This window comes from Anguilla anguilla, chromosome 4 (genome assembly GCF_013347855.1).
Source record: "Anguilla anguilla isolate fAngAng1 chromosome 4, fAngAng1.pri, whole genome shotgun sequence".
Classification (NCBI taxonomy): Eukaryota; Metazoa; Chordata; class Actinopteri; order Anguilliformes; family Anguillidae; genus Anguilla; species Anguilla anguilla.
In genome coordinates, this window is record NC_049204.1 from 29454653 (window position 1) to 29480905 (window position 26253).

General features: G+C 41.7%; 1 protein-coding gene across 2 annotated transcripts; it reads right to left on the reverse strand.

The window, feature by feature from the left end:
- Positions 1-971: 971 nt before the first annotated feature.
- On the reverse strand, positions 972-25093 carry fam102bb (family with sequence similarity 102 member Bb). Of its 2 annotated transcripts, XM_035415957.1 has the most exons (11): positions 24484-25086; positions 14387-14507; positions 14247-14276; positions 13486-13602; positions 13088-13134; positions 8198-8301; positions 7539-7634; positions 5747-5972; positions 5201-5337; positions 3710-3779; positions 972-3498 (listed from the first exon to the last, which is right to left on the reverse strand). In XM_035415957.1, the coding sequence occupies exons 1-11, from the start codon at positions 24627-24629 to the stop codon at positions 3456-3458; spliced, it is 1137 nt and encodes a 378-aa protein (XP_035271848.1). In that variant the 5' UTR covers positions 24630-25086; the 3' UTR covers positions 972-3455. The 2 variants fall into 2 exon arrangements, with proteins under 2 accessions (XP_035271848.1, XP_035271849.1); XM_035415958.1 differs by lacking the exon at positions 7539-7634 and having other exon boundaries at positions 24484-25093.
- Positions 25094-26253: the final 1160 nt, after the last annotated feature.

The window sequence follows — 26253 nt, forward strand, 5'->3', positions numbered from 1 at the left end:
TCAACTTTTATTTCCTGGTATACACATGCATATATACCATTTTACCACGATTCTATGTCGTGTCCCCCAGTTTTCAGCTGTGCAAAACTGAAAAAAGGGGGTCTGTATAAAAGGGGCTGTAATTCCTACACGGATCACTTATATGGACGTAAAGACCCTCAAAATGAAGCTGCATTTTAACCTCATATTCATTGTTTTTCCCCCAAATCTAACATGCTGCAGTAGAGAGCCAAAACAACAAAAATTGTGTCACCATTAAAATACTTACGGACCACACTATGACAATACTGTCTCTGAAGAGCTAGTCACCTTTACACATGGGGCGGTCTCAAAAATGAAGATATTAGTGGATACAGTGAAAAAGACCTGCTTAACAGGTATGGATAATTCTAAATACAGACCACAATACAGTGGAGGTAATTGTATGACAAGAACCAGCTCCATACTGTTTGTATAGTGAAAGGTGCCTTCAGGGTGAAGAGGTATCTGAATTTCAAAGCAGAAATTCTCCATTATTTTCTGTTATTTTGCCAGGAAGACTGGTTTTTGAATCTGAAGGCCTTAGCATGATACTTTTATGGTCTAAATTTAGATTGTGTCTCGTTGCTCAGGTCATCTGTTTAAAAGAGACATTGATTATCTCTAGCACTAGATACAGAGCACTAAAGAATGTTGTTTCAATGTTTTTCACACAAGTGTTTGGTCGCAATGTGGAAAGACAGCATAAAGCCAAAGTATTCTTGTGAAAAGGAAACCATGATGGTGATAAAATGTTTGTGGGTGGCAGAACAGCCAAGCAGTGCAGCTCTTATGTGAATTTTACCAATCTATTTTCATGCATTTCAAAGTTTAAAGAATCAAATTTTTTTTTATTTGAACTGTTCATAAAGAGGCATGATGTTTGCATTCACTCTGGCCAGTAGTACATCCACAGACAGCTGGCGCTTAAAAAAACCCCATTCACAAAGTACGTATTTAAATATTTTACTTTTAATTGACAATAAATGATACATGTGTAAGCATACACATGGGGGAAGAGCCAATGATGAAGAGAAAATTCATCTCTGGAGATAAACACTGTGTGATAGGCAAGTACAACATCATTTTAGAGAAATAAACCATATACAATTCCATAAATCTAAGATATCACAGAAGAAAAACATCTTTTACCACATACTCAGTACCAATATCATTTAGAAACACAGTGTGAAGTTAATTTGGCATGGGTGAAGGAAGTTCACTCCACAGAGCTCTGAGAGCTTAGCAGCCTTCCAGTAAAGTAGTGAAACAGATTTGTAGCCAGACGCTCAGAGGATGTGATGACACCAATGAGCTTTTTGTTCTGATTATGTAATTTTGGCAGCTATCCCCAGCTCCCTGCATTCTAAGTGCTACAGAACATTAAAAAGAACAAAAATCTGAATTTAACTTCTTTCATTCCTATTATGGAGACCATTTTCATTTCATTGGTGCAGTATTTGCTCCTCAAAAGCTGGAGAACTACTGTATCAGAAACACAGAAGTGTATGTGTGTGTGCTGAGGATTTATACAAAACACACAAATACATTAGTGGATATACTATAACATGGGCAGTGACTTTCATTTAGCATGCCCCTTTAAAAAAAAGAGTAAAAAAAAAAAATATATAAAAAAATATTCAAACCTGAACTAAAGATCCCAGAGTCCTCATTTTGGTCCTCTGATGCATGTAGAGAATGGGCTTGTGATGTTATATGGTGTCTGAAATGTTTCTGAACACATCTTCACTTCTGACGAAATAAACAGTCGATTTCATGACATTTATGGAGTAACTTCCAGGTGGCAGGTCATACACAAACATTAATGTACAGGAACTCCAATAAGTTGCAACCTTGACCACATAATGGTATATGTGACACAGATTAAATAATCTGATGTTTGTATGTATGTGTGACAATTGATATCTTTCAGTCGTTAATCAAGATCTATTCAGTAAAATGTTAAAATCTATTAAGTTATTAAGGTAAACCAACGTCTTTCCTTGTCATAGAAATGATGTGTGTACCACGTGTCATTGTTTTCCTTTTTTTCCCCCAAGTGTTATTTTTATACTGTGATAAGAACCAGTATTAGTGAAACTGGCTCTATATCCTTATAAATAAAAATCGAATCAAATGCATGATATTTCGATACCCCACAATGGTTGTTCTCTTCTTTTGAGTTAATAGAGTTCTACTTAGAACTAAGTATCTCTCCATCATAATATACCCCATGAACTGCAATTCATTACAACATTTCAAATGTATCCCAAAAGTATCAAATACACATTTTATATATCAGAAAACAGGATTTTGTACAGATACTGAAATACAGTAGATTTGTTAGCAAGTTAATTGATCCCATTAACAGCTGATTTGTTTGAGCTTCTCCAATAACAGGCTACAGTGAAGCCTCATGATTGAAACCTAAGCAGACTCAAAAGCACAGTTTTTCTGGCAATGACCAATCGCATGAAATTCACAGTCCATCAGCTCTTAAGCTTGTAAGAGGTCATCAGCTTCCTGGAGCCCTACATCTACAGAATTAAATTTACTTGGCAGGAACCCTTTGCTTCTTAAAGGCTCTTTCCTTCTCATCACACTTACGAGCCAGCAGCTGTCCACAGCTCTTCCGCAAACTCGCTCTGATTATTTTCCCATCTCCTTTTGGTCTTCTAACTCAATAGAGGAGCCTGAATTTGAATTTCAACCTTAATACCATCAAGGGCCCTCGGAACTGAGTGAATCTCCACAGTAAATCTCCTCTTTCCTTTTCCTGAGCTTACAGTTCCTTAGTCATGCCTTCATGTTTTCACCACAACGAAGATGGCCTACACCATTGACAGCATAGCCCTGAGCTCAGCGCTCGGATCAGCATAGATTCACACGTACTGTGTCGAAACTACAGGTGTTGAAACACCACTTAGCAGCATATGAATAAAGAACAATACATCAGAGAATTACAGGAAGGCCATAAATGACATAAAATAAGTAGCCTAACCATACAGTATATACACACTGTACATGAGAAATATGCCAGAGATGAATAGAACACAGTATTTGACCCTTGTCTTAAACAGAGTTTAAATCTGGTCTCTCAAAAGGCCTTTCAGTCAGGATAGGACATGAATGGCAATATACGTTACACTGTAGCTTAGCGCACAGACACACACACACACCAATAAATCCCCTTTAAATCACGATTTTCTGAGCTTGTGAAACAAACATGGACTTCAATTAACGAAGGAGCACTTCAAACACCAGGGGGCATCGTTGCTGCCGGCGCGTACCCGCAGTCCATTCCGCCGCCCTCAGCTCCGGGTTCAAAAACTGTGCTGCTGGAATGAAGTGAGGTACAACCTGAGGGTGCGGCCGTCGCTCTCAGCCGGCCGGTCGGCCCTCGGCTGTGCCGCCCGTCGGCCCAGCGCCCGCCGCGGCTAGCGCTTTATCACCACCTGTTCATAAGCTCCGGCACCAACCCTGAAATTACACAGCGAATAAGTGCCGTTAAACTCCACGCTTCCAGCACAGAAATAAACATAAATCCTACCCATCAACTGAACACATTAAACGGGCCTATTCGTACTGTATCCACCTGCCTGGATAAAGGTATATCAGGGAATGTCCTCAGGCTGTTCATCAGCATTGTCACTGGGCCGTGACAGTAGCGGAGCGCTGAACGCTAACTCACCTGGTGGGGAGATGATGGCTGCCAAGCGCAGTGCTTCCCCCAGGACCCACAAACAGGCGCAGACCCTCCTCTGAAAGCCAACAGACACGTCATTCAGAACCTGTCACTCAAGTTGCGGGATGAAGCCCGCAAGCCCCTGCATATACCTCGCCCAGAAAAGCTGGTTGCCAAGCGATCTAAAAATAAGCCAGTATTGACAGACGCATTTATTTCCCAGCTCTCCACAGTGGGGGGGGGGATGTCTGCACGTCAGGAGCGGAGGACTCCGGTCTCTGTGGTTTATGATAATTAAAAGAGCAGCTAATCTTCCTCACATCCCTTCTGGGAAAAAGAAACTAAACTCAGAGAGTAGAAAATTAGTAAAATATCTTAATAATTAATGAACCTCTAGACTAAGACTTAATTAATAACCAACTTACTTAAAATAAGATCACAGACATTACATTGTGCAGTGTTATGGTATTTGACGAAAAGTACTGTGAAGTCCCTAACCATGATGTCACTTAGTGTGTCTGCTGGTGAACTGTGACTGAGAGGGAGGAGCTGGAAGCCTGTCTTTTAGCAGTGCGTTAGCAAGGCCTGCACGCCCACGTTCACAAGGCAGCTGTCCGTGTCTCGTCAGTGTGACTGTTCCCCGAAGGACTCGCATTCACATTGTGTTCACAACAGCTTTGTGGGCTTACACCACATGTATCTTCAGTCCTCCCCTCTAGCTCTGTCAGACAGCTCCAGTACTCTGGTCCTACTTTACTACACACCTCCAATATTGCACTACTTAATTACTCTTCTCTGGTAGCCTGTCTACACTCAATCATACACCGACTGTGTGTATGTATCCGTACGAAATAATACTCTACAGTATATCAGTCTGACTCTTCATTAAGGATAGTGGTTTTAGTTTTTATTTTTGATAATGCCATATCCACTTTAAAACATGTGACATTAATGTTTCTTTTTTAAAATCTAAATGGATTCAGCAAATTAAATGTATCAAAAATAACTCTACAGTGTGCACTCACGCAGAGCGACCTTAGTTTGTTTATGCATTTGCAAAAAATAAAAATGAAATATTGAAATATAAAATATATTGAATTATATAGTGCAAGACATTTTAGGCAGCAATAGCAGACGACTTTAGTTCAAGTTTTCAAAAGGCTGTGTTACTCCTCCTAAGTCTAACTGAAAATGTATTGCAGATGTACTGCAATATTCTACTGCTATTCATGCTGAAGAGGTTCCATTACAATTAAAGGCAGACATTGCAAAACAATTAAGGAAATCCCTGGTGTTTGCTCCCAGAAACAAGGAAGTGCACAGTACTGCTGTTAATAAGATGACGATGGTACTAATGCACGACAGTACTTAAGGTGGAATGGAGCAGAGGATTCCACATCTACACGTGTCCCTATCAACATTCCTGCTCGACCGCAGTCTGACTCATTCCTCCTCAGCCACCAGTACCCTGGTTTTCTCTGTGCATACGCGTAGTACCTTCAGCGCTCGAGTCCAGCAGACCGGGGGTGAAGTCCTGACTCTGAAGGATCTTCTCCACCACGTCGTCAGCATCCACCCTGGTGGCATCCACCCGCTTCAGCTGGGACTCCACAGAGTCCTGCTTCACCGGATGCCTGAGGAGATCCGTCACTCAAACCACGCTGCTGCCACCTCAGAGGTTTCTCACTCTTCATCATGTGACGTTCTTCATCACAAGCTATCCACTTACACACACGTACTTATACTGTGTATACACGTGCAATCATTACATAACATGAAGCTCCTTTAGCATCTTTTATAATGTGGAACTCTCATAGCTGTAACCATTTAATAGTAAGGAAAGCTCAAGGGACTGAGAAGCAAATTCAGAGCCGTTACATCGCCAAAGGCCAATAACACAGGAGTCTTTCATGCAAGAGTGTGTCACAGGTCTTGTGGGTCATTAGGTTTCCATTAGTCACGCAGGCTACACTGCAGTACGCGACGGACGCAGGCCAGGCGACAGAGGTGCTGTGATGCAGGGAGAGCGGCGGGGCGCTTCACCTGTGGAGGCGCTCCGAGGAGGGCGCGCTCCTGATGGGGGTGCCGGGGTGCTCCGGCACGGAGGCGCAGGCCGCGCCGGCCGCGGAGGGGGGCGCCGTCCTGGGCTCCCGCTCCTCGCTGGGCTCCGGGATGCTGGCGATGCCGGTGGAGGCGCTGCCTATCGAGGTGTTCCGCCTGTGAGAGAACTCGGACAGGCTGGAGGAGCGCGAGTGGCCCGTGCTGTAGCCTGCGGGGAGCCGAGCCGGCACACGCACACAGTTACACACGTGTGCACAATTACACGTGTGCACACGCGCAGTTACACATGCTGTATGTGCACACGTGTATAAACACAAGCACGCACACACGGTTAAATATCCCACGCACATTATCACACACGTATAACACACAATTACACATTCATATCATATACGTGGGCTCATCTATATATATTCATTTTACCCACACACACACACACACACTACATAAATAATACACAATAAGATAAAAGGAGGGTAGGAATCTATATTATGGGGTTATTTCATACTATATTCCATACTACATTAATACACAACTCTAATATAAAGTATCTTCATTATGAAGGAAAACGGATAAAATATATTGATATGTTCCACCTTTACATCCGTCATCTACTTGACAAGTGTTGGTGAAGGAAAAATTCAGAAACCCTTGAGTTCTGTCACAGTCAAGCGGTAAAACAGCCAAGCGATGAACGCTTCCTTTTTAAAAACTATTTTATGCACATTTATTAACAGGGACACATACGCCCACACACTGGCATGTTATTCTTATCTACAGAAGATTAGTAACGCAGAAACAAAAGGCACAATGTGCTATTCCTAAGAGCAAAAAACCTCCCACTCACTCTCAACCGGCACACAGGGAATCTTCCAGAACACAGCGCACTGCAAAGGCTGCTTCCTCCCTTTTTAAACTGGAGCACACCGTCCTACTCAATGGCATTCCTAAGATGCATTCTTTTTCTGCTCGAAAAGTCAAGCCTCTCCTTTTACCGCAAAGGTCAAGACTACAACTACGTCCAAACAATTAACACGTATTCCAATTACATATCAAAATCGCCACCCTGAAAATCAATACTGAGATTTTGCGATCCAGGGCGCTGAGTGCATTTGGGCTCCCGCTATCGAGCTATTGTCTAAAAGCCCAACATTTATCTCACTGAGGAGAGCAGAAGCCTGTATAATGGGGAGGTTGGGTGGGGACGTAATCGAATGAGTGCCGCGTAATTGGAGCTCACGCGGCAGAGCCGAGAGGCTTCCCCATTTAGACATCCGAGCCCGGGCCTGCCGAAAAGGCTGAGAACCTGATCTGGAAAGGGGGGGGGGGGGGGGGGGGGGGGGGGAGATTGAGCATGGCCTCCCCATCACACATCCTCCTATCAATTATGGCTAATCACCACAGCAAACAAGGTTACAAAAAGCAGACATGAAGTCAGACACCAAGGATAAATACAGATTTGAGACGAGCAGCAGAATCACAGGGTGAGAGCGCCTCCTCCCCAGATTGCATTAATTAGAGAAAAGTCACGAGAAAGGAAAGACTGAATCACAGTAATCAATCAAAGCGCAATGTTATTACCAGCCAGTGCTAAAACGCATCAATTCCGCTGTGTGGGCAGGTGTTTCATTAAGCCCTATCTCCGTTTACGACAACACCTGCGAGAAGGGCGAAGGCCTAAATGTAAAATCCTAGGGGGGGGCCAGGGGTTTGGTGCAGGGGCCCGTGGTTCAGGCGAGTGTGTCCGCCCACACGGTCAGATGCAGAGGCCTACCTGATACTTTAGACTGCTGACTAGCATAGCTGGAGGTTCTGGAGTGGCCGCACCCCGCCAGCTCGTCGGGAACAGAGGCACATTTTCCTGGGGTCTCTGTCAGGGTTTTTTTTTTTTTTGACACAGAAAAAAAAAAAAAAAAAAACGGGACATGAGCCACTGTCTGCCACACGGTGAAGAGCAGTCCCGTCATCACGCCAGTGCCCGTTTTATTTTTTTATCTTTATATTGCGTGCGACTACTCTCAGGGCTGCCTGGGGACCGTGGCAAAGCAAAGCGCCGGTCTGAATTATACATGAAAGAGACGCACTCTCAGAAGCTGCTCAGCACTACACGGAGCGGGGAAAGGGAGGGAGCGGCAGGCTTTCCACACGCAAGGCAGAAGGACTGCTGTCGTTCCAGGCTTCATTATCCATCACACTGAACGATCGAAGGAGAGGTCAATGTCTGCATTCCCAGTCCCGACATTTGATGAAGCGATGTATGAATTATGGAATTAAGGCACATGGTGATTGGCACTGAGAAGATGATCAAAACAGCAGGTTCAACAGGCCCCAGAGCTAACAAAGTGTGAAAACATAGTCACCCCATTGAAACAAAAGCCGATTACTGATTACTGCCACCTTTCCCAATTTAAAACACCCCCCGAAAGTCCATACCTGATATTCCAAAAAATGTTTTCTGAGTCTCTCCTCCCTTTCTATCTCCGTGTAGACATTCTGTGTCTCCTTGTATCCCTATGTACATGGCAGTGGATGGAGGCCTGTGGGAAAAAAATGTGTAGGGAATTTTAAGACCACCTCAGTACTGGGAAAAACATGGCACACAGTGTTCACACAGTGCAGTCACAGGTCAGCCCAATGTGAACCAAAGAACAATGCCCTGGAACAACAGGTCTGACAGGTCCTGTCATTTCCTTTCCCTGTTTATGTAAAATATCACAAACCGTTCTTGTGCTTTGTGTGTCACAAACAGTGTTTGTGAATATCGGTCCCACCACCATAAAGAATGCGTATGAACCAGGTTAACAACAAGACAGTGTGGTGCATTCTGTTCAAACTGTAATGTTCCGGACAGCGCTACAGCCAGCAGGAGAAGTGCCTCTCACAATGCTGAGTGCACCCGCCAGCTTCAAACTCACATAATCCCACGTAGCTTCACCACTTTGAGCACCTTCATAACATATCTTAAAAAAGCAAACTACAGCATTATATTTAATGTGGCTCTGGATGATGTAGGCTTCTATTATATTTACTAGATTTCGGACCATTTGACCTATTCCGTTTCCTCACTCACTCTCTCAGTTTCTCCTGAAGGGTGCAATGACAACCTGGATAGTGTTATACAGAAATGGAAGACCGCCACATCTTGAGAATGTCTTAAAATATTTCAAGAGGGTCCTTATCCTTAAGGACCACATTGTAATGACATGGTGTGCTTGAGGATACATACAGTTTATTAAGCTAAAATGGCTGAAGCATCCACTGAAATGTTTTTTGTAGTGAGAAGACTCAGGAGTGTCTTTCCTTATTTAAAAAAACTCATTTTAATGAATCATTTTAATGTCAGACCAATGCTCTTTAATGTTCATGGTCATTTTAATGGACATTTAATGGACATACACTCATTTGAACATAAAAATCAACCGTGAGTGAACCAAAGCCTTTCAGTGCAAAAATATAGAAATAAAAGGGGATTCCTTGAAAGGAATCAAGTTCTTCACTGAAGTTTACAGTCAATAACCCTTGAGATAGGACTTTTCGAAGGGCAAAGCAACAACAAGTTCCCCTATCATTGAAGCAATCTTTTCAGCAGTACTATGCTTTTAAAATAAAATACAGATCCTCAATATATAGCCTATATATCTTATATATCCTTGTATATAGCCAGTATCCTCCATCTTAAATAGCCCTTCATAGCAGTATGAACGCCAGTGTCCAGTTCAATGGATTAAACAGAATATTTTGGCTGCAGTGTGGGACCCGCCTGGGTGTGTTAAAGATGACATCCACACTGGGATTAAGGGATGATCTGCAGCAGCACATCAGGGCTGGAGCGACAGCTGCCGGCTCCCTCCTCCCTGCACTGTGCTTTCATAATCCCCACACATTCAGGGTGAATCCCACACTGATGCTGAAACAACTACCAAAGCTGCCTGCTTTTCCTGTGCAGTGGGTGGGGAATCATGGTGTGGGATGAAGGGGTCAGCTCTGATGTTTTGGGGATGAATATGACAATGAATGTGTCAATTGATAACACCCCCCTCCGTCCCCCACAACCCCCAGCATCACGGACGTGACTTCAACCATTCCATTACTTCTCAATACTGAAAAGAGAATCCTGAGCTCCCAGTGGTAACGCAAGCTCTCCGACCCACCCAATGAAAGGACTTTACCAAGCGACACACATGAACGAAGAGACTGAGGACAGTAAGAACAATTCCTGCTCTGACTCTTCAGTGCAGTGTATGTTGCATCATCGTAGCCCACCAGTAATTTGACACAGTGACCGAATCTCTGTGTGATGCTCTGAACAGGGAGAACTGTGAAGGGTCATTAAACCCCTAGGAAGACATTCTTCCTGCCTGCTGTCAATGCCCAACCCATCTCAACCGAACCTGTGCACTAGTCCCTGTCATCTGAATCTGTAGTCCCAGTCACCTGAACCTGTGCGCTAGTCCCAGTCACCTGAACCTGTGCGCTAGGCAAACCCAGGGACTTCCAACACTCCATCACTTCTGGCGAGATGAAAATAATGACAATAGATTCTGTACCTCTTGCGGACAAAAGAAACAGGGGAATAGGCGCCACTCCCACAAACTTATTACCAGACAGACAAAGGCCTACCTCATTTAGCATTGTGGGCTTGGCGCCCCATTTGACTTCATTTTTCTATGCAGAGAAGCGGATTCATTCTTTCAAGTTTAAAATAATGACACCAGAGAACTTACAATGTTTCTAAACCAATTTTCATTGCCAGTTTTGAGCTGATATCTTTTTGCTTAATCATGTCTGCAGTGGAAGTACTTCCTTTATGCATTTAACATTAATGTGAAGTGCATAGAGGCTGAGTTATTACATTAAATTACATTCTATGTAACAGGAACCCGCTGCTAAAGAGGCATTATACTGCTAAATACTGTAAAGATACCTTTAAACTGGGACACTTTTAGGTTAATTAATCGAGGACAGTGTGACTCAAAGACATTTGAAGGATTTTGAAAGTTAGTTCTCAGCTTTTCAAAACTACAAATCCCTGATCAGCACCATTCAATATCTCCAGTTTCCTTTTACAGCCAAACTTCAAAACAACCGAATACATTTCAGCACAAATATGATTCTCCTAACCATGAAATTAACCACACAACCACAAAACACAAAACCTAACAGACAAAACCTAATGAGTTTTTGTCTGCCACATCTCCAGACAAAACCACTATAACAAGCTGGATTAACCAGGTGTCTGTTTGCCTCCTGACTGCAGTGCTATGAATAGTAAGAAAATATACAAGATTCTCATCACAATATCTGATTCTGTCACAAGATCTAAATTGAATGGTAAACAAGTCTCTAACTAGAAACACCGCCTCATGGTTGTATACCTCCGCCAACCAGTAGCCAGTTTGGATATAAAATGTCATCACTTCATCAAGGCTTCATGCATGTGATAATTCACTCCTTCCCTGGTTCCTTTTCCTGGCTAGATCAATGACTCTTCACATAATTTCTAGTCACCCAGGGTTGCTTTCCAATGGCTCTCGGCACCTAAGTCTCGGGGGTAAGCTTGCATTTGAAAGGGCACAGCTTAAGTACAATCTCTAAACAATGGGGTCTAGCCAGGAGGAAAGGCTTCATGCATGTGATAATTCACTCCTTCCATGGTTCCTTTTCCTGGCTAGATTGACCATTTGGATATAAAATGTCATCATCATTTTATCCTATTAGACATTTGTGTGAAACTTTGTCATAATTAGCGTATGAATTCTTGAGTTATGGCCAAAAACGTGTTTTGTGAGGTCACAGTGACCTTGACCTTTGGCCTTTGACCACCAAAATCAAATCAGTTCATCCTTGATTCCAAGTGGACATTTGTGCCAAATTCGAAGAAATTCGCTCAAGGCGTTCCTGAGATATCGCGGTCACGAGAGAATGGGATGGACGTGAGGTCACAGTGACCTTGACCTTTGACCACCAAAATCTAATCAGTTCATCCTTGAGTCCAAGTGGACGTGTGTGCCAAATGTGAAGAAATTCCCTCGAGGCGTTCCTGAGATAGCGCGTTCGCGAGAATCGGGACGGACGGACAGACGGACGGACAGCCCGAAAACATAATGCCTCCGGCCACGACTGTGCCATCGCGGAGGCATAAAAACATACAGATTAAAAAGTTGCATATGGTGCATCAAAGCAACACTTTGTAATGAAGCATAAATCCAGACATTGGAAGGTAGTACACCTTCATATTCATACCGTTACATAGATTCATAGAAGCGGCTTCAGATAATAAAGGTAAAGTTGCAAGGTAGTGATGAGTGACTTCATGCATTACTTTGTCATGCAGTCCTCCACCATACAACCAGAGAGTAACAGCACAGGTCATTAATCAACAGCAGTCCTGCAGAATATTCTTCTGTTTTCAGCCCCCACAAAGCTGTATCTTATAAATGCATATTTCTTCTCCTACAATTAAGGAAGTTTTAACTAGGTCAGACTCTGATCCCTTAAAATAATTCCAGTTCCATGCTAGAACAACCATTACAATGTAATTAAAAGGATTAACAAAAAAAATGTAATTTACATTGTTTCATATTAAGACATATTCAAACCAATTATTCATATTTATATTATCCATCCTATTCAAGTAATGAAAAAAGTGTGTATTTTTCCCATGTTTTAGTGATTAAAAAAATGCTTTTAATGATTTTGGAAGAAGCTTGGTGTGGGTCACGCACAAATGGCTTTATTTTTCAAAACTGGAAAAAAGAAAAATGCTGAACAAATGTGTATTACCGTGAAAGGTCTCCACTCAACAGTGCATTGTACATTACACAAGGAGCTCCTTATCAGTTTATTATGACCAAATTTAAGTATTTCATTGAGCCAGGTAAATATCAAACATGTACCATTATTTCACACAGATTAAATAGAACAAATTAAACAGCATGGCAAAAACTTTTACTGACAGAACACTCTTCTGCTCAAATGAGACCGCTCACAGTCTGTTATGCAAAATTCCTGCCACTTGCTTATTTTTAAAGTTTATATAATCTTGTTTTTTTATCCTATGTAGATATTTTATTTCAATAGTGTACAAATTTCAGTAAAAAGTTTGATTAATTCCACTTGTTTCTGCAAAGTGACCAGTGAGCCTTTTCTTTAAAGAGGTGCTAAACGGACACAGAGACTATTCCACAGTATCACACAGCTCTTATTTTTTGTATCATCTGAAGTGCACCAACCAGCGAATCGCTTTCAGCCTGAAACCATACACCTCATACAGGTTTTTTAAATTTTTTTTATTTTTTAAATCACGTAAAGGGTTCATCTTACGTTTTAAAGCAAGGGTCCCCAGACATGAGCTGCATGCTGATGAGCACCTAAAAGAAAGAAGATTGAGAATAATAAGAGTGGGATATGCATTTCTAATCAATATGCCCAACTAATCTAACAGTGTTGACTGAAATGAAAGTAGTATGACAAGTGATTGTAGGCCTGTTGTAGTTTTCACTTTCAGCCACAACCACAGTTAGAGACTATAGATAGTTTTAGGGTGGTTTAGTCATTTTCAGTATAGACTTGGATACAGCCTTAGTTACAGATTGTATTCTCAAAACACAAAAAAAACAAAACATGCCAGGACACTCGGCTCAGCTGTCAACCCCGCCCACTTACGTTGAGCCAAGTGAGAGGAATTCTGGGAATGGTGTGTGCATTCCCGAACCTCCTACCTTCAGTATGGAGTTATCCTGACGCGTGTTCTTGGTGTCATATCCTTCCAGTAAACATCTCCGAGTGGTATTCCCAGACCCGGCAAACTCTGCCAAATTTAGGTCAGCGAATCCAAGCTGCACATGGGAAGAAAACAAAATTTGTCCCCATGTTACTTCCTCAATCTCGAAAGTTGCCTCATATCTCATTCCCACGGGATTTTCTCTGTACTTTCACTCAGCCTTTTTAATGATAAACCTTGAAACTGTGAAACTAAAATGGCTACCACTCTCTCAATAGATTTGAGACCATTAAAACAGCACTCATTTTGTTTGGGGGATGCCTGCAATCTGTTCAATTACTTGAAAGCCTTACCACTTCAGTTAAGATAAGGAAAGAATTAAGTTCAATTCAAATAGAATTAACATTTGATATATTACCGTGTTAAGGAATTGACTTTATGGGCTTCTTTCTAATTGACCTGGTCTTAGTAAAACAAATCCAAGGAATCAGGCTCATTTTGTTAATAGCCAAATGGTAACAAATGGAAAATGGAAACAAATGGTAGACAGGCATTACTTAAACAAACAATTTATTACACAGCAAAGTAAACAATGACAAAATGTGCTCTTAGCACTACAAACAGGCTAGATAAGTTAGTGGCAGGTACTGCAGGCAGATTCACTCAAAAGGATTTTTAAATTATTAAATGATTATATTATATTTGTTCTTTTCTGAAAAATGAAAGTAGGAAAGTTGGGGTGAACTCTGGGTGTACTACCTTTGCGTATGTCTTTCCACCCTTCAGTTCCTGCAAAGAGACACAAAAACAGGCATCTTACGACATTAAATCAGAGGAAACACCAGCGTAATCACCAAACAGACCTGAACCGGAACACGTAAAGGATTCGGGCTCCTTACCTTCCGCACGGACACTCGGCAAACACAGGGGTCCAGCACACCTGTGCTGGCACTGGCACTCATCTTACACAGGAAAGAGAACCTCTTCCGCCAGTGTACGCAGTTGGCTTGGACAACCTCCCTAAGAGAAAACAGAGAAAGAACACCATTACCCAGCATGCAACAACACCACGCCAATGCAGCAACAGTCATGCAGACGTTTAATTTACCCACACGAGGGGCAGTTTAACTGTATAGAACTGGAGTGCATGCCTGTGCAGAAAAACATAGCCACAATTTCAGAAGACGAACGCTGCACCCTGGACAAGATCCCATTCTGACTAACACTACGCCCACTTCGATAAGCGTCGGGTCGGGGAGGAAAGGAAAAGACTGCTTCTGTGTCGAAAGGCTGCTTTGCTGGAACGCACAGCTTGTGAATCCATGCTAGAGGGGGCTAGAGGAAACCGACACCAGAGGGAAGGCAGGCCATCTGGATTATGTGCATCCACGCTGCTCATCCAACTCAATCCTTCCTTTCATGTGCAAAGACATTAAAAATCCCCTGAAAAATGAACGCGGCAAATGGCCACAGCCACTAATAACAAAATAAAACATGGCCTGACTGAGAGTTATTTTTCCACAAGTGCACGAAAAAATACAAATACAATATCATACAGAGCACTGTAGGCTTACTTAATCCCTGCCTCATTTACAGTGTATTAACAACACATGACGGCTTACTGGAACCGAACAGCAGGGTTGGGGGATCTATGGAAAACACATACCCTTCCTTCATTGTCAACCTATGATATCATTTCTCAGCTGCGTTTAGATCATCTGGAAAAACAGCTCGCCACAATTCTAAACCTACCCCAAAAACAACTACAAGTGATACGTAACCTGGGCTCTTGATAGCATCAGTAGATTCCTGAAAAAGGAGGCATCTAAGGATCACTGCGAAAGTCTACATTTTCACAGTAATCTCCTTTTAGGAATTGAGAGTCATTTCTGTTTTGTGAAGATACTGCTGTTTTATGGCTGAGATAAATACTTCTGTTATTATCTTGGTCCAAATTGCCACTCCGTGAATCTTTTTTAAAAATAAAAATCTCAAGCTTCAAACATACAGTTACCATAGAAACATGGAAACGCAAAACACGGGGGACTTCTCTTTTGGCAAACAATGCAGATACAATGGCACATATTCACAATGGAGAAAAGAAAAAAATCCCAAATGCAGGAAAAGATGATTCACAGCTTATAGTAGATCTCTCAGAGGGTAATCAAGTTATGATTGCACGAGCTTCATCAAGGTGACTAATAGTGCTCGCTCTCTCTTCAACGTAATGTAATCATCTTCTCCCTCAGAAGACCATACTTTCCTTACAAAGCAAGGGATATACCATTAAATCAGTTCGAATGTGGTTCACTGACAGTAGACTGTTTGGCATTTGACTAACGGCAGGTCTTCAGCGAGTGGAGCTTCCCTGCCTCGGCCATACTCCCCCTCCAGGAGGTCATGGACTAATCGCGTTACGGTGACAGCGCTAATCATTTGTGCGAATTATCTCCGGTGGGAGCCGTTTGTTAATCTAAACACCTGCCGAGGAGCGCGTGCTGGGCCCCGGCTCCGTCGCTGCGTGTCAAACCCCATGTTTCCCTCACCGCGGCCGCTGCAAACGATGTCGGTTAATGAAAAACACGGGTTGCACCTGTGTGAAGCACCGCTAGCGCGGTCATAACCCAATAATCCTCTGTCCTGGGGGGATTTCAGCGGCAACAGCACTTTAAACAGCCCGCGTCCGAATCCTCAATGAAGGGTCTATTACAGGAAGGTAACCTGAAGCACACCTCAGAGATAGAAGCATAACTCATCATAACTCGAGACACATAACTGCAGACGCATAACTAGAGCATAACTCAGAGACATAAGACTCATAAGGAAGAAGCGGTTTAAAGGCAAAGACAAGGTTTTGATTGGCTTTAAAGTTTCACTTTGATTCTGACACCTCTAAGCTCCCTTTAACAGACATATGACTGAGGGACCAATCTTGGGATATTCAAAGTGCGTGAAAATACCCTGAATTCCACCTAATGTCCCTGACTAACACTGGGTGGAATGAAGAAGAACTGACTACATGAGGATGAGACTGCATATCTGACACCTGAAATCTACCAATATCAGCACACTTTTTTGTGATCTAAATGCTTTAATAACCTTGCTTTTAGCAGATCAATTTCAGACTATTTAAAAATTATATAAATATGCATAAAATTTCAGATTTACTGATCATGTGAAAATGCACAAAGAGAACACACAAATTTCTCTGAACAATAATGCAACCATAGAGGAAAATCTGATGCACGACCATTCCAACAAAAGATGGCCGCTCTTGCACTCCCGCAGCACAAATTCTTTAAGACACACTCTGGCCAGAAACTCAAGTCGGAGATCTGCAAGTCTGATAATGCCACTGCTTTACCATTCTCTTCAGAAAATTGGGTTAGTCTGGAGAGCAACAGCACAAGGCATTAAGGGGATATCATTTCCATATGTGCCTAAGGGCTCACTGCCCTAATAGCACATGCACTGACTTCCATTGTGATTCCAGCCCAGCAGTCTTCACTATTTCTTCACTTAATGTAATTTAGAACATTTGGTGGCCGTTAGCTCAGCTGCTACACGGTATCCTTTCTCCGAGCACAAAGGGACACTGCAGCTTAATCTAGTTGAAGAGATTTATAAGGACACTGGTAACAAACCAAACAGCAGAAAATCTTATATTACATAGCTTATTAATTTTTTTGTTAAGTAACTTCAAAATTTATTTGGAAACCAGTGAGATAATGTCCTGGACCAATAACATGGATGAGTCTAATATGTTTACGGTTTTAGAAAATACCCACTGCTATGGAGCAGTCCATCGATGAAAGATGAAAAGCACTACTGTTTAAGAGTTCTGTGCGGCTGAGCCAACAATGGATCCATACAGCACAGTTCTCAGTGTCTCTTTCAAAGCCTCTTCAAATATGACTATAAAAAGACAAAAGAAAAATAGCACGGAATACCGCTGGCTTTCACTGAAAAACATCTCACATATTCTCAGGGCAGATCAACACTTTTCACACAAGTCTGCCTCTTATCAGACCCTCAGAGTAAAACAGACTGTTTACTGTGCTGACAGGGAGTCAGACATTTTAATGAGGAGACAATGCTCCGTTGCAAAACATCCGACTGGATCAGCATTATGTGAACTTCAGGTTCTCCAAAATACAATGGAATCAGGTTTTGTATTGTTGGAAAACTGATGTCAAGGGGAACAAGTTGGTGTCTTTGGTGGTGGGGTGCTGGCTAAAGATCTTGATACCTATGGGTCAGCACCCAGACAGATACAAAGGTTAACCCAGCAGTATATGCTTACAGAGGTAGCGCCAGCAGTATCATAGATCTATAGTGTTTTGCCATAATTGTGTCTTTATTTGATGACTTGGTGTTTTGCTTTGATCATTTTGTATATAAGGGGAAATGTGCAGTGGTTTGAGGAGACTCATCAACATGGTGTCCTGCGCATATAAACCATTTACCCGTATATCCATTTCACCACTCACGTTTTGCACCATTGCATATTGTAATTATTACTAGACACACTGAACAACAAACTGCATTCATTTTTACCTGGCATTCCTCTTTGACTCTTACCACTGCACACCTAGCAGTTTTAAGGTCCTTACATACACATTGAACTCAAGATATCTGCACCCCGTAGTCACTCGCCTATACACTAGTGTCATAGCAGGATACACAATTTTATTTATGCAGGCTACACAAGCCAGAGACATCTACCAAGTTAGATAGCGATTCATATAAAGCCACACTACTAGAGGACAGTGGTCTCCATCTAAGCATAACTGTTAGCACATAGGAAAGGTTAAAACATCTCAGATAACTGAGATAAAATGAAATGAATCCCATTCCAGTAAGTAACACCGGGTAAGACTACGTGTTCCTTTGCTGCTCAGATAGTTCCGCTGTTCGGTTTGCGGAGGGGTTTCTCACAGTTGGTGACCTTGACGTACCGTTTGGTGTATCTGAGGGGTTTCTTACACGCTCGTAAACACAATCTGAGATATGGCAAGCAAAGTAAATAACGGCTACCGAGCAACCCGCTAAATGTCCTCTAAATAGATGGTCAGGCGCTCGCCTGAAATCCTGAAAACCCCCGAGGCATTTTACAACTCGTATTGTGTCAGGACTGTGTTCACAGTTTCTTGTTATGCTGTGACGAATTGGAAGGCGCTTCATTAATGTTTAAGAGAGGCTTGCTTGTTATTCATTGCTGTGGGACATTTCATTCCCCACGTCTGCCTTCTTCCCTCCTGCTCTTCCTCCCTCAACAGCCTGGCCTCTCGGAATAGAGAGAAATTGCCCAATTACCACCAGCATTTTTAAACCAGATTCGTATTCACAGGCACGCCCTTGTAAATAATTTAAAAATGAAAAAGAACGGGATGTGAGCTTGAGCGCATGGTGAAATGTCCACCAAACCGTTTGCCGGTTTAGTCACGAGTTAAATCAGCAATATCAGTCCTGCTCAAAGAGAGATGAAATCCAAAAAGAACCCACAAATCACCGTGAGGCCCAGGTCCCTGTATCTGACACCGCTATATTTAGACCCCACCTCCACATGAAGATGGTCTGCCTGCATCTGTGACAGTACGTCTGAAATCTCTAATCTCACCCTGTTCGCATGCAAGGTTCTGTGTGGAAGGTCATACGCTACCTGGAGCCGAGCACCGTGAATAAACACCTCAGATTCTCGGCACAAACTGACAACAGCCTCCAGCTGTCTGGGTACAGGAAGTGCCACAGGTACCCCTCAATTCAAAATGGATACCCAAATTCCTCATTAAGGTTTGCATGAGACCTAGGCACATGCATTCCAATTAGAGATTTAAAACAATAATAATTTTGGATGTCATATTTTTATGATGGTGATATCAAAGGTAGCCTGTGTGTGCTTGGACAGCGAGGTCTTCGTTAAAAATCTCCAGTGCATTCTTACTGTGAGTGTAAATTAGTTTTTAAAGCCGGGCACTTACGGGAGACAGTGTCTGCAGGCGACATTGCTGACTCAATTTTACCACAGGGAAAAAACTTCATGCTTATCGTCCGGTATAATGGAGAGTACAGGGACCAAGTAACCATGACTAAGGCTGTGTTTGGGGTAAATATGATCTGGCGACAGGGGTGTTCCACAGCATAACAACAGTACTTTAGCCTTTATTAACAAATTTCCCTAGTGATTTGGAAATACCTTTTTAGTTAGCGCTATGCCAGGGAGCAGAGCGGCTGAAGCCCGTGCACTCCTCCAAAGCACTTACTCTCGTGCCCCCCTGCTTCCCATAATACAGCACAAACAGCACAACTGGAAAGCATGCATGGGCCCAAGGAGAGGCGTGTCTCTCACTGTCCAAAGCTGGTAGCATGCGAGCGCCCGACATGCGGTTTGGCAGGGACTGAGCAGCAGTAACCGGAGGAGCACTGGACAACGAGCGCCAAGGCTATCCTTTAGCTAGCTGGATAATGCCATTGCCAAGACTCAACCCTGCATGGCTGGAACTTAAATAACTGGGGCACTCAGCAGCCCCAATAACACCACAGTTAAGCATAATGCCTAGAACAGTAGAACAAATGGGCTGCGCTTGGCCTCATTCGTATCGTCTGTGCAGCCTTTGGCATGGGGATCAAGAGAAACTGGCCGGACGATGGAGAAATTCACTTTAACATAGCAAAGCGTGTGTAGCTATTAAATATCCAGTTGAGACTTTAGTAGATCAAAGTGCTCTTTTTTTGGTTCTTTGCTCCTTGGCTAGAGGTTTCAAGGCATAAACAAATCACAGGTATGCGGAAAGTGCACTCAGCAAGACCTGAGTTCCTATTTCACCCATCATTAATTTTAAATCAAACCATGGAAAGGACATTGCGACTGATGGACCAAATGGCCTGATGTAATAGCATACATGCCGGCTCACAGAGCAGATTCTGAAATAAATGTGAACAGCCGAAGAAACTGGGGGGGGGGGGGGGGGGGGTGTAGTTGACGGTTTATCCAGCAATGTACTGCCACTGTCACACACTGTGGACACTGTTTAGATGTTACACGGCTCACTCATTTTCCAAGACCTCCTGTCAGCACCATGTTGTTCAATAAAACATCAAGTGAAACCAGTTAAAGGTCAACCTTAAAGGATGAAAACCGGTTGGGTAGAACCACGCTGGCAGCGCTCAGCCAGTCAGTGTTCTTTGGCCCCTCATGGTCCACATATATTGACATTCACACAAGGTGTTCCCAAGATTTTAATCATTTGCTCTACAAGTGCAAATTGAAATGCTTCAAAACAAGCACAGGAGAGCACAGAGAGGCCAAATGAGTTTCCAAAATAATACTTGAGTAAAATACGGTCTGTTGTCATTTAGATTAAATGTTAAGAATGTGTGTCATATTTTCACACAAGAGCAACACAAACCTTAAACCACTTAAACAGTCCTGCTATGGCTAAGCATAGGCACAAAAGGTCCCACTCACAGAACCACTTGCACCGAACCCAGCTGGCACACACGCTTTTCTGATGCAGCCACCAAGGAATAGAATGTGTGTGTTTTGATAGTGCAGTTTCAACATACAGTGGGGTGCAAAAATTTGGGCAGCCCTGGTCGAAATGCCTTTTACAATTAATATCTAAGTGAAGAGAAGCTAACCTGATCTCTAAATGGTACAAAGTTAAACGTGACACCTTTCTTCTTTCTTTTAAAGCAAGACTACTTTTTATTTTAATTTTTTACTGTTTCAAAGTAATAAAAAAAAGGAAAAAGGTCCTGTGCAAAAGTTTGGGAACCCTGTTAGTTAGTACTTTGTAACTCCTCCTCGGGAAGCTATAACAGCTTGCAAACGCTTCCTGTAGCCAGCTAAGAGTCCTTCGATTCTTGCTTTTGGAATTTTTCTCCATTCCTCCTGGCAGAACACTTCTATCTTCGGCCTCCTTGCATGCACAGCATGTTTAAGATCTCTCCACAGATTTTCAATAATATTTAAGTCTGGGGACTGTGGTGGATATTCCGAAATCTTCATCCGTCTTTCCTGGAGGTACTTCATTGTTGATTTTGAGGTATGCTTTGGATATTTGTCTTTCTGGAATACCCAACCTCTCTTCAACTTCAAAGTCTGGACTGACTTTCGAACATTAGCCTCTAGAATTTCTTGATATTTGGTGGAATCCATTCTTCCTTCCACCTGCACAATATTTCCTGTGCCCGCAGCTGCCACACAACCCCAAAGCATAATGGATCCACCTCCATGCTCAACAGTTGGCAAAGTGTTCTTTTCTACAAATGATTCACCCTTTTTTCTCCAAACATACCTTCTTTGGTTGTGGCTAAAAAGTTCCATTTCAGTTTCGTCAGTCCAAAGCACATTCTTCCAAAAGGCTTCAGGCTTCTCAAGGTTTTCTTTTGCATACTTCAGACGCTTAATTTTGTGTTGAGGTCGTAGGAAAGGCTTCATTCTGGCAACTGTGCCATGTAGGTCTTTGTTGTTTAAAATATGTTGTATTGTTGTCCTGTGATCAACTAGACCTGTGTGTGCTACTTCTGTTTGCAGCTCTTTTGCAGTGACGTGGGGGTTGTGCTGAGCATTTCTCTCCAGGTTTCGAGTCATTCCATTGGAAATTTTTCTTGGTCTTCCAGACCTTGCCTTGACTTCAACTGTTCCATTTATCTTCCGTTTTCTGATAATGTTTCTAACAGGTGAAATAGGTAGTTTGAAACATTGAGAGAGTTTTTTTTATACCCTTCTCCTTGCTGGTGGAAGTGAACTATCTTTATACTGACATCCTTGGACAACTGTTTAGAGGAACCCATGGCTGTTAAAACCAGACAGAACATCCACCACATTCGGATACTTCAGAATAAATAGTTCAGCCCTGGAATTATATATTCACCTGACTCATTGAAGCCCTAACGAGTAAATCACCTGAGTCTGGGCCTTAGTAATTATCTTTTTAAAAAGTAACAAAGAATAATCCAAAAGGGTTCCCAAACTTTTGCACAGGGTCCTTTTCCTTTTTTTTAATCATTTAAAAACATGTAAAAAATGAAAATAAAAATCTATCTTGCTTTAAATTTTGCAGAAAGGTCTCATGTTTAATGTTGTACCATTTAGAGTTCAGGTTTGCTTTTGATCACTTAAGAGTTTAATTGTAACAGACATTTAAACCAGGGGTGCCCAAATTTTTGTACCCCACTGTAACATAACATAACACAAAACAACACAGGCCATTCAGCCCAATGCTCGCCATTTTCCTAACTAAATTAGTGCTCTGATAGCCTACTATCTAGTTTGTAGGTAATCTAATACCGTATCAAGCCTAGTCTTGAAAATCCCTAGAGTTTCTGCCTCTACTACATGACCTGGCAGGCAATTTCACACATTGACTACTCTCTGCGTGAAAAAATTCTTCTTAATGTCAGTACGGAATTTACCTTAGCTAATTATCCATGTTCCTTCATTTTATAAACATATAAAGAAACCCATGCATTAACTGATGGTTTTAAAAATGAATTGCGCAAGCCCAAGTGCACTTGAGTTTTTGTCTGCATTTGTTCCAACAAGCCTATAAAATATGACACAGAAATATGCAAAGTGTCAGAACAGAACTGGTATATAAAATAAAAAATAAATAAATAAACTTAAAATATTAAACTTATTAATATTCAGCAGTGCATTTAATTTTCAGAAATATATGTAAAACAGTATATTCATGATACATTTTATAGCACAGCAAATGAACGCCAGTTACATTTTAAACCATCTGTTTACCCAGTGGTTAGTAATTGTATTGAGAGAAAGAAACCTAATCACACATTCACTAAATTCACAAATTTGCTCAGCTGCACAAGTTTTCAGTGCAATGTCTGGCTCTTCACTTAAAATTGTTGCTCCTCACACCATGCTTATAAACATAGCACAGCTGGGAGTGACAGGAGCCATTATATTTACTATAGTAAAACTACTATACTGGCCCTATACACTACACATGATCTCCCAAAATTATCATTACTGAGCATTAGTCAGCCTGTTTATTACTTGACTCCTTGTGTTTATATCAGGATCAAGTTGATTAACAGTTTTGTACTTGTCAAACCAATTTATAAGTTACAGGAATTACATGAATTTGGGATTGTAAAAATGAAGGCACAATTTCTGAAAACACAATGTCATCACAGTTGTATGTAAATCATCGTTGATGGCTGTGTGTGGATATTTAGTGTAAACAAAAGGCGACTCTTTACAAAATGACCGATATTTAGCAAAGGATTACCCTATAACCACTACACTTTTCTACTTTATCTCATGGCTCAGCAACTTGTTGACTACCACAAAAACTCCAGACTTTAAACTAATAGGCAGATAATGCTAATGTTATAGTAGGCCTACAGAAACTATGCTCAAGCGTTTTTAAACTTGATTTTCAGAGGCAACATAGGCTATTTACTAGTCATCTAGCTTTCCGACGTCAATACACATGGGGAGTAATTCAACTGCTTTAAGGTAGCCTATCTTATCCAACAGATGTTCTTGCTTCTTACTGAGCGAATGTGTTTCCTTCATATCGTTCTCTTTGTTAGTGGGACATTCAATTTCAAATATCATGAGTGCCTAACATGCAAAACGTTCCCAATCTCTCGTGCATCTCGTCCAGGGATAGACCATCACAGTAACAGAGCATGTAGCCTAACTATCCTAATGGATAGAGAATATCGAATAGATAGGAAAATAATAATAATTTAAATTCAATGAGTAAATTTAAACACAATGGTTTCCGTATTATAACGGTATCAATATTTGAACGCTACATCTTACAACGATACTGTTAATGATTTAGGCTAGGACTGACAACATGAATAAATTAAGGTTAGCTAGAAGGCTAGCAGTCGTTAGCTAGATGGCCAGCAGTCGAATCCGAACTAAGATGTGATGCTTTCGATTATCGGAGTACAGTAACAGAAAAACCTTGCTAATTGGCCATCTAGACAATTAATAAAAACGTATACTTACCGAGATGACTCCTCCGAAAAACCACCGTCTAAAAGCCTGACTTTACAGAACAGGACGCCGTTAACAAAAGGAACGGAAGAGAGTTCGTCCAGTTCGAAATCGACTTTAAATTTAAATTTCTTTTTCTTCATCATGATGAAAGCCATATATTTATTATGATGACTTGTGCGAGAGTCCTTTAAATGTCAGTCCTCGTGCAGTATTCAGATCTTCAGGCTACAGTCTCATGATTGCAACAACGCAGGCGGCGGAGGCGCTACCACTGTTGAAATAACGCTGAAGTTCTTTCGAGGCATCTGAAGACGACTGATGTTTTACTTAACGCGCACATTGTTGCAGGCTGACTGCTGGCTTGCCGTACGGTCGGCGTGTAGGGGTAGCCTGACTATTTGCATTGAGATATGCTGCGAAAATAGGCAGGACGGAGAACTGGAAGAAATATCGTTCCCTCCCTGTCGACGTATTTGAACGAGCGTTAAATATTCAGATGAGCTTGTCATAACTAGTGGACACGAAGAGAAACCAAACCCAGCCCGAAAGGTTTAAAGAGGTAGCGTCGTATTATGCGCAGCAGGCTTTTATTTTACGTTTCTGCTGCGAAAATGTAATAGGCCTACCCATAGCCTCGTGTAGTGTTTCTCAACCCCGATCTCGCCCACTGTGTATGCTTATGCTGGTTTTTGTTCCAACCATATACACGCGTTGTATTGTAAGGAACTGGTAACGATTCTTAATTGTACACTAATTGTTCTTAACTAGACTTTTTACGTCTTTAAAAAACGATTTACCCTCTTCAAGTCACATTATGGCAGAAATAGCCTAGCTGTGGATGTCCTAAAATATCCAATATTCACATCCAGGAATTTCAATCGGTCAGAACAATTTATGCTTTAATTTAGCCTACTTTAACGATTCTTAATTGTACACTAATTGTTCTTAACTAGACTTTTTACGTCTTTAAAAAACGATTTACCCTCTTCAAGTCACATTATGGCAGAAATAGCCTAGCTGTGGATGTCCTAAAAATATTCAATATTCACATCCCAGGAATTTCAATCGGTCAGAACAATTTATGCTTTAATCTAGCCTACTGTAATATATTTCAAATAATTTTAATTGAAAGAGGTTCCATTTGAACTGATTCATACAAACTGACAGGTGAAATCAGTTGGGTCCCATTTTCTGAGAATGTGGGAACCTGAAACCATCGGTAAATGAATGGAGTTTACTGACTGCAAATGGCAAGAATCCAAACACGCATGATTGCGTTTAAATAAATGTAACCACATAATTATGATAGAACGTAAAAATCAATTTTTAACAAACTTAATTGATTGGCTTTGACAACAACCAGCATACAGTCCCAGCACCAGGGTTGAGAAACACAGGCCGATAGTAATTGTATGTGTGGATTAGGAAAGGGTCCGTTCTGCCTTGGAAGTTGTATGACATAGGCTATAGGCTACTTTACTGACGGAGCATTTGAGCGGGTTTATTGTTTAGGGGCACAAAAATGTGATATGAATAGGCTACACCATTTTGGACACCCTCTTTAAAATTTAATTTACAGACGTCATCTACGGCAATTTTAAAGGAATGACAAAAATACTGTTTGCAGGCTAATCTTAATCTTTAAAATTTTCGAATAGCGTGATAACGAGCATGATGTACAAAGAATGGTCAAGGATATATGATAGGCTACATGACTCTAATAAAAAAGGACAATCACAACTTCATTGCACAGCGTTGGTTTAGCTCTTTACCAAGCAT